Source organism: Saccostrea cucullata, unplaced genomic scaffold (genome assembly GCF_032062105.1).
Source record: "Saccostrea cucullata isolate Sc308-1 unplaced genomic scaffold, CSIRO_AGI_Scuc_v1 ctg590, whole genome shotgun sequence".
In the NCBI taxonomy this organism is placed as follows: Eukaryota; Metazoa; Mollusca; class Bivalvia; order Ostreida; family Ostreidae; genus Saccostrea; species Saccostrea cuccullata.
This window is the reverse complement of record NW_026928156.1, coordinates 136522-147836: the sequence shown is the minus strand read 5'-3', so window position 1 is coordinate 147836 and position 11315 is coordinate 136522. Positions and strand designations below refer to the sequence as shown.

Sequence of the window (11315 nt, the reverse complement as noted above, 5' to 3'; positions counted from 1 at the left end):
TCAAGAAACAGAAAGACAATACTAATTCAACTTACTAAGATGATGTTAGAACGACACCGAACATTAATATTGAATGGGATAAAAATGTTAATATAATGTGCGTGATGAAGTGACAGGTGAGCTTTGTGTCCCGTAGGCCTATTCTCTTTAATTTGTGATAGAATCAAATGACATTTTAATACAAAGCCTACGGCTATTTTGTAGAGATCAACAACAGTAAAACATGGCTTTCTCCTATCTAATGCTTGTTTTGTGTTTGGTTTATCATGCCCATTGTAAGTAAACTTTACTGATTTTTAAAACATCACAAAATATATTTTTGAAAACAATGTAACTTATAATGCTTTTGAGCCCTACTTGCTTTTATCTTTATTTTACAAATAGATTTTGCAAAGTTGAATGCTCATTGCATACGTAGTCCTAGCTGTGTACATAAATTATAAATTAATCAGTTGCAATGCATCATACATCAGTTTTAATTGTGTCAGTTATACACATCTGTATGAACAAGCTATAAGCCTGCATTTTGTTTCTAAATCAACATTCAAGATTTTTATGTCATATTAAGGTGTAAAACCAGGGACAGCATGGGATGACATGGCCCAAATGGAACTTAACGAAGCACTCCGGATAGTCCCGAACACTAACATGGCCCGGAATATCATCCTGTTCCTAGGAGACGGCATGAGCATCTCCACGGTAACGGCCTCCAGAATTCTTCAAGGTCGCCAGAAAGGGGCGCTAGGAGAAGAGAATTATTTGGCCTTTGAAAAATTTCCTAACACAGCCCTTGTAAAGGTTTGATTTACGTTGTACGAAGATTTAAAAAAAAAGCAAATAAACCAAAAGTAGTTTTTCATGTCTCTTAAAAATTGATGCTGAATAAATTTTACTATAGCACCCCCGTTCGAAGTTACTCTAAGAAGAAACCCCGTCATTACATTTTTTCAAAGCCTAAAAAACAAACAAAAATTAACTTATCAAGAATTGACCGAGTATCTAGCAAAGAAGGAATCCTTGATACTAAGTTGATAGACAGATCACGAGTGACCGTTCAGTTTGATCACGCAGAACAACTGGTCGGATATCGTGCTGGATATAATCTTGACTGAAAGGGGCACGGTCAATATCATAATACAGACAACCTGACTTCTGTTCGCACTGGCATAAAAAGAATGTGGGCGGATCTTTGGGGGTTATGGGCCCCGTTGGAATTTAAGTTATAAACACCAGAAGTATATGTCGAGACTGTCGCTCTATTGGTTTGTACATATAACAAAGGAAGAGCAAAGTAGCAGTTGAAACTTGAAACCCTACAACAGCAATAAACAGAATAAGTAATGATTCCTGATTAAGTCTCTTTTTGTGGCAATATTACAATAAGATTACAAGTGTAGGAGTAGCTTTCAATAAAATTTTATATTATATTCAATTTTAGTTAGGTACCATGGCAACATCATTCAACAAAAAAAAAAAAAAACAATGAAGACAATTATGTATCTCAATCTGAATGTAGTCTACCCGTGTGCCAAGTTATCTTGAAATTCGACTTAAACTGTAAGAGGAGTAACATTTTGAAATTGTTTACAGACAGACAAACGGACAGACAGTTTGCTGGTCTCTGACCAGTAGAGCTTTAAATGACGTTGCAATAAGTCTATCCCTTCCCCTAGGAAACAATTAAGGATCACTCTGAAGTTGGTATACGCGGAATCATGTGCGTGCTCGAAGGAAATTGACGTAGGAATGTGTTTTCTCATAACTCCTTCCCCAAATCCATGGAATAGATTTTTCAATTTTAAGAGGCGATTTTTTGGTTTAAAAAATCTGATTTTAATATATAACTTCAAAAAGTTCAATTACACATCTTTCGTTCCGAGACAGACATCAAAGTCTGGATATTGTTGTAGTTATAATACTCCAGATGGTTGATATATAGGAATGAAAAGAATCAAATGACATTTATCTTTATTGGTTTCTTTGACCAGACTTATTGCAGCGACCGGACCACGCCAGATTCGGCCGCTACCGCCACTGCCCTACTGTGTGGTGTCAAGACAAACTACCACACCCTGGGGGTCAAGGACACCACTGTACTGGGGGACTGTTCCTCCCAGTTTGGGAACGAAGTAGACAGTATACTGGACTGGTTTAACACGGACGGTAAGAATAAAGCAGACAGTAAGAATACAGTATACTGGAGTGGTTTAACATGGACGGTAAGGCTGTCAGTTGCCTGATATCTGGTATCTAAGCTGTTAATTACCTGATATCCGGTATCTAGGGCTGTTAATTGCCTGATATCCGGTATCTAGGGCTGTTAATTGCCTGATATCCGGTATCTAATCAAAAGACTGTTAATTGCTTGATACGACCCGTGTTTAGCATTAATTAACACCAACCTTGTAAGTCTCGTGCGTAAGGCACGATTATTTTTCTCTTTAGCCACTTTTTATATAAACATGTTGATATAAGTACATGTACAGTGATGGAAAAAAGTACAATTACATTATCGCTTGTTGGATTTTATTAATTTTTTGTGTTTTTGTTTTTGTTTTTTTGCTATGAAGACAAGTAAATATCACATCCATGCGCGTGAATTGTTTAATGCCAATAGTATATAATATTTTCTGGTAAAATCATTGTGAATCTATGATTTCTTTAGAAAACTCTAGAGGTACTGTGAGCAATGAGCTCACTAAATAATACCCCCCGCCTCCCATATGAATATAATGGCAGTATCCATGTTTTCCTCTGGAAAATCCAAAATATATGTCAGATCAAAAAGTAAAATAGGAGGTGCACAATGGCAATTAGCTGCAATAATGTAGCCCTCTCCGATTTTTTTTTTTTTTTTTTTTTTTTTTGGGAGAAAATATCATAAAAAAAATGCAGCTAAAGTTTCATTAAATTTCCTTCAGTGGTTTGAGAGGAGTTGTGGATAAGAGATGGGTACCCCAAAGCGCAACAGACGGACGGACGTACAGACGGACGGACAGCTAGACGGACGAACGGACGGACGTACAGACGGACGGAATTAACGAACACTATATACCCTCCCGCTTTTCAAGCGGGGGGTATAAAAATAGATAATTTTGAGAAATAATAGAAATAAGTAAATTTAGTAAATTTAATTTAGAAGCATTCAAAGGAAAGGATTTCGATAAATAAAACTACAGTATTTTTTTTTATCATTATACCCCCCGCTTGAAAAGTGGGAGGGTATATAGTAATCGGTATTTCCGTCCGTCCGTCCGTCTGTTACGCTTTTGGGTACCCATCTCTTATCCGCAACTCCTCTAAACCACTGAATGAAATTTGATGAAACTTTCACATGCAGAATCTTTGTTACATATTGCCATTGTGCACCTCCTATTTTACTTTCTGATCCGACACATATTTTGGGTTTCCCGGCCATAGCAAAACATGGACTTTGCCATTATAACTATACGGAGGCGGGGGGTATCATTTAGTGAGCTCATCGCTCACAGTACCTCTAGTTTAAACAAATAATGGTGCTACTAAAAAGACCATATTTAATGTGTTTTCGATGGATTTTAAACAAACAGGAAGATCTACGGGAATAGTAACAACCTCTCGTATCACACACGCGACCCCAGGGGCTGGATACGCCCACTCCGCCGACAGAGACTGGGAGGGGGACTCCGAGATGGAGGGGGTGACCGGTGGGTGTAAGGATATAGCCCACCAACTGGTTCAAGAAAATCAACACATTAAGGTAACTACAACTGGTAATAGAAAACCCAAAACATAGCTGGTGTTCCAAAATCTAAAAAGTCTCCTCGTTTATATTTTCTGAGTATAGGTCCTGTTTGGTGGTGGTCGATACTATTTTCTTCCAAATACAACGTCTGATCCTAAATATGGCGCCAAAAACACCGACAAGCAGCGGAGAGATGGACGTGACCTAATTGAGGTCTGTACTGATTTGGGCATAATACAATGTACATCCATTTTCATCAATAGTCTGCCTTAACAAAAAGGGAGAATGTCTTTAACTTGTTTTGTAGGAATGGCAGACGGACAAAAGAGCGCGTGGTTTGCGATCCAAATACGCCTGGAACAGACAGCAGCTTCAGGACATCAATCCAGACGACACAGACGTGGCTCTTGGTATGGATGTCGTACTAAACATTGTACCCAAACTTTCATTGATTTCACATTCATTACATTGAAAAACAATGTCCTTTACCATGGCTATATATTACAATTTTAAACAAGTCCTTTAAATGACTGTCATGGCTATGTTACTGTTTATACCAAAGGCCTTTTTAATGATGGTCATATGACTATGTTGTTATTTATATATTTAGGTCTTTTTAATGACGGCCACATGAGTTTTGAGTTAGATCGAGACAACAGTACAACAGGAGAACCCAGTATAGCTGAAATGACAGAGAAGGCAATCAAAATCCTCAGGAGAAATTCCAACGGATTCTTCTTATTGGTCGAAGGTATACAGATTCGTTTGTTTGAAATAGTTAAGAAACATAAATTCTCAGACTTACACAAGAAGTGATTAATAATAAATGTAACTGCTTCTTTATCAAAGAGAAAACACTGAATGTACTTACGTAAGTTTTACTTAATGTCAATATTTTACACATTTTAAGGATCTGAAAATGAATTCATCAAAGAAAGAGACCTCTCAATTCTAAGAATGCTTAATGAATTCCCCATTTTCTTTAATGACACTTAAAACCTCTACTGTATAAAATTATTTGTATTTCTGCAGGAGGACGTATAGATTCCGCTCACCATGACAACAACGCTAAGCGGGCTCTCTATGACGCGCTGGCGTTTGAGAAGGCTATCAGAGAGGCGTTAGAACTAGTGGACAGTTCCGATACCCTGGTGTTGGTGACTGCTGACCACTCACAACCACTAATTATAGCAGGATACGCCTCTCGCCAAAACAGCTTGTTTGGTAATCGTCTAATCAAAATCTAACGCAATCAGTACAATAATGACAGTTACTGTACGATTTCCTGGTAAAACATTTCGTGCTCATCACAGCACCTTCCAGGTTGGTGTAACAATGGAATACTGCTGGAATGTTCTGTACTTTTACACTATTGATTTTCAACGTTTTCAGGTTATGTTGACACAGTTAAGACAAAACATATTCCGAAAGACGGAGTTTTGTGGACGACTTTATTGTATGGGATTGGTCCAGGTTATGACTGGGGAAAACGAACAAACAAGACTACACAGCAACTGGGTATATCCTATTTCTAAATTTAGACTTAATTTGTAAACTGTAAGATTAATTATCGGTCATAAATTAAATTTTAGATTTTTAAGTACATGTACAAATAATTATGGGAAAGGTATTTATGACTGAAAGTCAATTGTCCAGAAACTGGAAATAAAGAATCGGCTTTCTGGAAACATCATTCGAATTTTAGTAAATAGCATTACATGAACATTAACATGTGTTTAGTTCAACTGTGTAATTCTTTCATTCACCAAACCTTTTATACTTTTAGAGAGTAAAGACTACATCCAAGGTTCAGCTTTTCCCAGAAAATCCAGCACACACGATGGTCAGGATGTGGCGGTGTACGCACGTGGTCCCATGTCCCATTTATTTAACGGGGTGCACGAGCAACATTACATTAATTACGTCATGACGTATGCAGCGTGCGTCGGACGACATAAGAATAACTGTGGATCAGAGTCACGAATAACCAGCACTGGACTACTAACCAGAAGTTACGCAGTATTGGTGTATTTTGCATTGGTTTTGTTTATGTATAACACATAAAGCATATGTACTTTTAGTTTCTTTTTGGTGAAAAAACTCTGAATATATTAAGGTTTCGAATTGTTATAATCGACAACCGTTTGGAAAATGATATGTACAATGATGAAAACATCTGCCTTTCCATCCGTTTGTCTGCTCGTTCGTTTCATTTTAGATACCGATCTCTCATCCGCAACTATTCCTACATATATTCTAGTAATAATAAATGTAGTTTAGTGACACTTTCTCAGAAGGTTCATTACAAAGTATGATTTTGCAGCTTTTATCAGGCCGATGTTTAGAATCTTCATCAGCAAACCTGGACTTTTTTCTTTGATATTGGGGTGCATAATTCCTCATATACACTTGTATATACCACTGTAAAAAAGTGAAGATAACGATCCATCAGCTATCGATGTCATAAGAACTAACAATACCTTTCTGTGAGCAGGGTAAATAAATTAGGATCTGGGAAATTCCAGAGTAAGATCAGGTGCCTAGGAGGGGTAAGCATCCCCTGTTGGCCGGTCACACTTGTCGGGAGTCTTGTGTATTGATCAAGTCAACGGAATATTCCGTTGTCAAACTAAATATAAAACAAAGGCCTAAAGATTGTTATGAAAAAAGCCAGCCTATTACACATTGATATTGTTATATTTGTTAATAAGATCACTATAATGACCAAAGAATTTACGACTGATTGAAAGGAGGTTGTTGATATCCCTTTAACATTAACTTATTTTTGCGTAACCTGTTTCGATGTAAAATGATCATACTTAAAGCATGCTCTTAAGTAGCGAATAAGTTGGACGATATACGCTATATGCAAGTGACAGCAGAATATATCATTTAGGCCTAAATAAATACGGAAAGTTGACAAGGGAAAGGCTTGTCATGCAATTAAGTTTTTAATTTACCTTTGTCTTCTATAGTCAGAAAAACATCTAAATACTATAAGGATATGGAAGACTCAGTGATGTTTTCGATTTCAAGTTCACTGTGAGTCCACAAATGAGAGAAAATAACTATTGATAAACTTTGTTAACCCATAAATGCATAAATGTTACACAGATTGTTTTACATGTACTATGGTTTAATAAATTCTGTTTCATAGGATAATAAAAACAGGTCAGCTTATAAAACTGTTGGAATCCCATATGGGAAAATAACTATTTATAATATTTTGTCTGTGTGCTAAATTTCGATTTATGTTACACTGATATTTGCTTTGATCATATTTGAAATATCATGTTGCATGTTTACGGGGTTTAATCTTAACTTTCTCAATTCGTTTGCTGGATATAAACATGAAAGGTAAAGTTGTACAAATACGTTTTTATTCCGCAGAATGGTTGTCAAATGTAGTTAAGCACACAATATATACAAAATAATTAAATAAAACAGTGAGTGTACGTTAGCACTAATCAAGCGGAAGGTCAAGGTCATCATAACCAAGGCCTCCACATATCCGCCACTGCTTCGTAACTTTCGGTAAATAAAGGTTCTAGAGCCATTTTCAGATGAACACCATGTCCAGTTTCAAATATCTTGGAACACTGATTGGCTGAGCTTTCCATCACGTGATCGATCCTGGAGATGATGCTGGCGTGTTTATCGGATGTAGGTGTCGATGCAAAGCGAGGACTACCGATCCTTGCGGTAAGAGGCGTTGACGATAATCGGGGAAGCGATATATCGACATCAGACTCCAGAAAGACCGGCTGAGGGTGGCTGTACATGGTTGTGTCGGGGCACATCATAGTGGACATCGTGTACTGCTGAGCACTGAGTACTGAGTTGTCTAAATTTGAGAGGGCTCGACTAAACAGCCGTCTCTGTGGCATCCGCCGGGTTGGTTCGGAGTTTAGGTTATCTACAGGCGTGGTGTACGGCGCCGCCAGATCCAAGCATTGCTGTCCCCGCGGCATCCTGGGTAGAACTTTGTATGAACAGCCTTTAATGTTAGATCTACTTCTCAGATTTTTCAGACTTTTGAAGATATCCTTCATTCCCCGGGACTGGGATTTTACTTCCTGGTTGATTGGTTTCCTCTCACTCTGAGTGGTCTCTGAAGTGACAAGAAATTTGACATTTTGACCTTTGACATGTTTGCTAGTTGATAAGTTGGAAGCTGCTTCTTATAGTCGAGCTTATTGGATTATATTCATTCAATATTGTTTGTAAAATGAACATTGAGGAAATTTCTGTTAAAAGTCGTCTATTTATAAATCTGTAATTACGTTTTCTTACCTTTCGTCTTGAATTTTCGTTGTTGATACAAATCACCTGTGTCATGTTCTAATGTAGTTGGAATGTTGTTTACTGTCAACGCCTAAAATGTAAAAAAAAAAATAAAAAAAGATTAAAACAGTGGTCAATCTTATTAATACTTTAGAAAATATATAAACATTTGTGTACAACTAGGACATAAACACGGAATCTGGAAACTCTGTGAATGGGATCAGGTGCGTTGGAAGAGTGAGTATCCCTGTCGAACTGTTCGTCTGACAGGTCACAACCATCTTGAGCCCCTTGTATTGATAGTCAAGTGGATGGAACATTCCATAGTCAAAGAGCGATATATGATAAGTGCATAAAATGAATATATTAATTTTACTTTATATAAAGCTTTGATTTGTACAGCTATATATGCAACCTTTATTGGTCATTTTCATTTTGATCAAAATGCCCTTATTCTAGAAATATGACATCATAAAAATCACGTTTTCCCGCCATTTTAGCATATTTTGTATAAACCTGCTATTTTCAAGCAGTTTATCTTCCAGAAAATATAGAGCACAGCCTAGAACAAGCTTTATATTTTACCAAAGCTGTATCTATTCAATACTAATTATTTTATATATTTCTATTTATTTCTGTATCTTTATATTTCCCATAAGAAAAAAACATCAAGAAAAAGGCATATTTTTGGCTTTTTTGTTAGATAGTAAAAATAGCCTTATTTCTCATGTCATTTACAGCTAGTGAGTGCATATGAATGTGAAAAATATGCTGGCAACATATCTAATATAATCTCTTCTACAAAATAAATATCAATTAAACATATCTGAATGTCATTCTAAAATGTTGATTTTTAGAAAAATATATATACAAAAATTTTAACCATTGGTATGAAATAAGTTAGCCAAAATACGACCCAGTGATAGCTAGGATACATATGCTTATAAGGTCGCTAAAATTGCGCAAATTAATAAGAAAGGACAATCTTATTTTTAAATGACAATTTTTAGGCGCGGATTCAGGATCTTTTTTAGGGAAATCTAGTAACCAAAAATATTAACCAACCTAGAAAGAACTAAATGCGGTATATTGCATATATTTGCCCCCACAAAAGTCAAATTTTGAAAAATTCTGGAAATGTGCTGAATTCCATAAATTGTATTTAAAAAATGAATTAACAGAACATATCATAATTTCAAAGTAGTTTATAGACTATTTTTGTTTTTATGACGTCACACTCTATTTTATATCATTTGTTAAAAAAGGACAAAATTTTCAACAATTTTAGCTATAGAATTTATAGAGCGCAAGTTTGTTCAGGAACGATATTGACATATTTCATTGATATTATCATTCTACACATTATATCAAAATATTGATCCTGAACACACATGCGCTCGGTGATTTTTTCTCAAAAGATCGTAAAATATCTATTTTCTGTCTAAATCATGGAAATTTTAAATTTACGTCATTTTCGTGACGTCATATATTTGAAATGACGTCATTGCTGATGAAAATATTCAGTGCTTTGAAGTCAGCATATATCCCTCTGTGTTAGAACATTAATTAAAAATTTCTCCGTCTAAGTTTGATTTGGGGGGCAAATATTGGTTATTACCGAATAAAGTTCTGTATTGAAGTGCCAAGAATTGATAGATTGATAAAAATAAAACGTTTTACGCTTTCCCAAGCGTTATAGAGACCTAAGTTTCATATTCCTACCAAATTAAGAGAAGTTTGCGTTTTCTGTGAAGTAAGAAATGTTACGCTGCACTTCATGCAGTCTTAGAAGAACGTGTATGTTTCAGAACTTCTTAAGCTGTTTGGCAGATTCTCCCCATTCTTATATCATTTATTAAAATTTTCAAAGTATTGTTAAGTATTAATAACTCGATTTCTTAATACTGTAGTAAGAATTAAGTTAACAGGTAAACACGTATATATAGGTTTTTTTTATCAAGAGCCCAAGTGTTCAAATAAAAAAAAATTGTATTCGAAAAAAATGTAAAACATACAAATAATTTTATATTGGATAATAAAATATTAATAAAATAATATATCCAAGAGAATTATAAATAATATATAATTACAAGTATGAAATTGCCAACCTCTTTACCTATGACCTATAAAGGCCCATAAGGAATATTTTCAAATCTGGGAATTGCAATAACAAAATAACATTTATTAAACTGTTCCCTCTAAGCTTTTACTTTAAATTTACTTATTTCATTTTCTTAATTGAATTGCATGTTGTTTCGTTTCTATCTAGATCAAAAACTGTCTTTTTTTTCAACTGACCTGTTTTATGTTTGACACCGTCACGGCTGATCTGATCTGGGACAAGCACCTGTTAAGGCGGTCACGGTTCTTCTCAGCACTCACATGCTTACTGTTCTGTAAATAAAAAAAATGATAAGGACTTTTTCAGGACTACGGTTACTGCAGAAATGAAAAACTGATTGGCGTTTTTCATGTATTATATGAAAAATTCCTCAATATAAGGCGCTTAATTCAATATTTTACCCTATCACATTTAAATATGAAGGAAATAAACCAGCAAAAGGATAAATCCATAGATGGCAAGGGGGGGGGGGGGCATGCGCGCGAATGTTATCCCTTTTTAGACCAAAAAAAAGCTCTTTTTTAAATCAAAGTATTTTTCTTTTAAAAAAATGTTGAATACTTTTATTTTTTTTTTCAAGTGAAAAGCGTTTAGAACATAATTAACGGTAAATGTAAATTGGAATAAAACTCACCTCTTTGCCAATACCACCATTCCTCGTAGCCTTCGTGACTTTCCGAAGTTTCTCTCCGATGGTTCTTTTAATTTTCATGGTGAACACTGGTCTGTATTCCTCAAAGCTATTGTTTAAACTGACAAAGTTTAGCGTTGATTACAGATTTACCTATGTGTATATTTGAAGTGATTTTACGACAGCGAAATTGGCATCTGCCAGGTGTGACAATCAGGTGTGAACTATTGATCTATCGGTGATCAAGGTCAATATATTGAGAGGTGTCAGTGGAGTACTCGTCCACGGGAGTGGGGGGTTGAGGGAGGATCGCTGATAGCTTACCTGATTACCTCTAATTACTAGTTGTTGTCGTCGAATTATAATTTAATAGGACAATGTTGTTTGGTGGCCCCCGCTGGTTCACTGGATAGTTAGGAGTGCTCAGTAGGGTGTAACCAGAGAGGAGTAGTGTTCCAATCGGTGGGAAAATTCTATGTTTATTTCTCATTCACTTCTCCACAGCTGACAAGCATGGGAAATACATGTAAAATATCTTAATCATTTTAACTCAA

At 35.7% G+C, this 11315-nt stretch overlaps 2 protein-coding genes across 2 annotated transcripts; one reads left to right on the top strand and one right to left on the bottom strand.

Annotated features, from left to right (window-relative positions):
• The first annotated feature begins 207 nt into the window (after positions 1–207).
• Positions 208–5804, top strand: LOC134276615 (alkaline phosphatase-like). The gene is made up of 10 exons (XM_062758847.1): positions 208–275; positions 569–798; positions 1989–2163; positions 3570–3739; positions 3827–3937; positions 4032–4134; positions 4335–4475; positions 4757–4948; positions 5117–5242; positions 5511–5804. Exons 1-10 carry the CDS (start codon positions 224–226, stop codon positions 5786–5788), a joined length of 1578 nt encoding a protein of 525 aa, XP_062614831.1. The 5' UTR covers positions 208–223; the 3' UTR covers positions 5789–5804.
• Positions 5805–7040: 1236 nt separating this feature from the next.
• On the bottom strand, positions 7041–11247 carry LOC134276614 (uncharacterized). Its single transcript, XM_062758846.1, has 4 exons — positions 10765–11247; positions 10307–10402; positions 8018–8099; positions 7041–7835 (listed from the first exon to the last, which is right to left on the bottom strand). Exons 1-4 carry the CDS (start codon positions 10840–10842, stop codon positions 7213–7215), a joined length of 879 nt encoding a protein of 292 aa, XP_062614830.1. The 5' UTR covers positions 10843–11247; the 3' UTR covers positions 7041–7212.
• Positions 11248–11315: the final 68 nt, after the last annotated feature.